The sequence below is a fragment of the Mercenaria mercenaria genome, unplaced genomic scaffold (genome assembly GCF_021730395.1).
Source record: "Mercenaria mercenaria strain notata unplaced genomic scaffold, MADL_Memer_1 contig_4880, whole genome shotgun sequence".
NCBI classification, from domain to species: domain Eukaryota; kingdom Metazoa; phylum Mollusca; class Bivalvia; order Venerida; family Veneridae; genus Mercenaria; species Mercenaria mercenaria.
The window spans coordinates 23,389-25,464 of NW_026463144.1; the positions used below are offsets into that span (position 1 = coordinate 23,389).

The 2,076-nt window shown below is 31.6% G+C and overlaps 1 protein-coding gene across 1 annotated transcript; it reads left to right on the forward strand.

Annotated features, from left to right (window-relative positions):
• The first annotated feature begins 864 nt into the window (after positions 1-864).
• LOC123542779 (thrombospondin-1-like) lies at positions 865-1,848 on the forward strand. The gene is made up of 3 exons (XM_053535511.1): positions 865-992; positions 1,323-1,445; positions 1,654-1,848. The coding sequence occupies exons 1-3, from the start codon at positions 875-877 to the stop codon at positions 1,845-1,847; spliced, it is 435 nt and encodes a 144-aa protein (XP_053391486.1). The 5' UTR covers positions 865-874; the 3' UTR covers position 1,848.
• Positions 1,849-2,076: the final 228 nt, after the last annotated feature.

Here is a 2,076-nt window from a genome sequence, read left to right on the forward strand (position 1 = left end):
GTTACTTTTTTAATTTGATTTTCAGAACCTAAACAATTAGGTACTATCTCATGTCACATGTTCCGTTTACAGTTTTGTCAGTTATACAGTTATTCTGATAACAAGTCTTTAGGTTTCAGAATAAGGTCTCCAAGCTAATAAAATTGTGTTGAAATCCTTCATCATATCTTGCTGTACAACATCTGCATTATAAAACTTTATTGTGCATCATAATTTATAAAATACACCGATATGATTATACATTGCACGAAAATTTCATTCTTTTTGCTTTTATTGATGAACTAACTGGTATCTGAGCTATTCTGCCTAAGTATCCATTACTGAGCAGTTGTCCAAACTGTTTTTATCCCAATACCCATGCATTTGTGAATTTTGTTCAAAGCCAGGATCCCGACAAGGTTTATATATGTATTGCTTTTAGATTATTTAACATAGTTCTGTACAATACGGAGATATATTTGGACGAGTAACCAGCTGAGAAAACCATATTGGACGAGCCGCTCGTATTGTGCAATTCAATGTTAAATAACCTTTTTATTCTACATCTATTTTATTTTAGTTTAAATTAAAGATGATTCATTGAATATTGTATTTCTGCCTTCCTTATTTCAAGACGTATAAGCAAACTCTGAACATAGAGCGCCTTCTTCACCTGATTTACATTCGGAACATTTTCACGCTTTTCGGGCTTTATATGTTTAACATGGGACTTTTTGAACCATCCAAATACGGAAAAATACAGTTTTTTGTACGCACGTGTGTCAAATAAGGTAATATATTGTACGGTCAAGTTTGCAAATGATTTGTCATGATTGGATAGATAGATATATATATATAATAAAAATACAAATTTTATTTAAGCATTGTGGAGAGTATGCAAAAACTACCAAATAGAACGATGGGTATGAGCATGGCAGGCAGTCAAACACAGTACTGTTATGAGTGTTGTTCAACTGAAAACTGTAACAGAAATTTGTGTGATCATACACATCGTAAGTACTGACACATGGTAACATACGATAAACTTAACTGTTATTAAACTATGACTAAGTGAAACACAATACGTAGGAATGATAAAGCTTCAAAAAGTTTTTAATATTATTGTAATAGTGATATACATCTAACATTTATGAAAATAGCTATCTACGTTACGTTTCATTGAAGAACATGACCAAATACATTTAAAGCATTGAAATATATTCTGAGCATTAGATAAATTCATCTTGTTTAACATACCTGAAATATCAACGATCTTAATCTTAAATAATATCAACAGAAGGCACTATGTTTGTTCTTATTTTTTGTATTTTCATTTTTTACAGAATCTTCTTGTGTTGATGATGAATCATTTGACTGTGCTCTATTAAACTCTATGCTTAGCCTCTGCAAGAATATTGTGAAAGCAAAGCGTATCTGCCCGAAATATTGCGATCTATGCCATGTGGGTACGTGTGTGTAATAATTTATAAATAACTTCGGACTATTTGTACATTTATTTTTAAGACAGATTTCAGTAAGCATTCATTACCACGAGCCAACAAACAAAATAGTACATTTGAAAATATTCTACGTTTTAACAGTGTGAAAGTAAAACTTAAAAGCTAAAATATAAAACATTTGTATATGAAATAATAAAATTCTATATCTTTATAGTTGATGGGAATTGGTCTCCATGGACGTCATGGTCAGGGTGTGACGTCACATGTGAAAATGGAACCCGTTCGCGTGCCCGTACATGCACAAATCCAGCGCCACAATATGGTGGTCTTAATTGTTCCGGAGATAGTACTGAATTCAAATTGTGTCGTAAGCAACTCTGTCCTGGTAAGAGGAAAAAACACAATTAATATTTTTAAAGAATGTTATATGCAACCGACATAAATAGGAACTAATACGTTTTACATTATCACTAAAACTCATGAAACCTTTAATGAGTCATGGGCTTCTCTGGAAGGATAAGTGTATTCATGTAAACTGTTTCAGAAACAATAGTTTGTGGTTCTAAGTTTATTTACTTACTATATTGATAATTGAATGAAATTTTAACAATCAGAAGTAATGCCAAAGAAATCCAAA

Coding starts and splice junctions, on each gene's coding strand:
- LOC123542779 (XM_053535511.1), top strand. CDS start 875: ATGCAAAAACTACCAAATAGAACGATGGGTATGAGCATGGCAGGCAGT. Junction 993..1,322: donor TTTGTGTGATCATACACATC/GTAAGTACTGAC, acceptor CATTTTTTACAG/AATCTTCTTGTGTTGATGAT. Junction 1,446..1,653: donor TTGCGATCTATGCCATGTGG/GTACGTGTGTGT, acceptor ATATCTTTATAG/TTGATGGGAATTGGTCTCCA.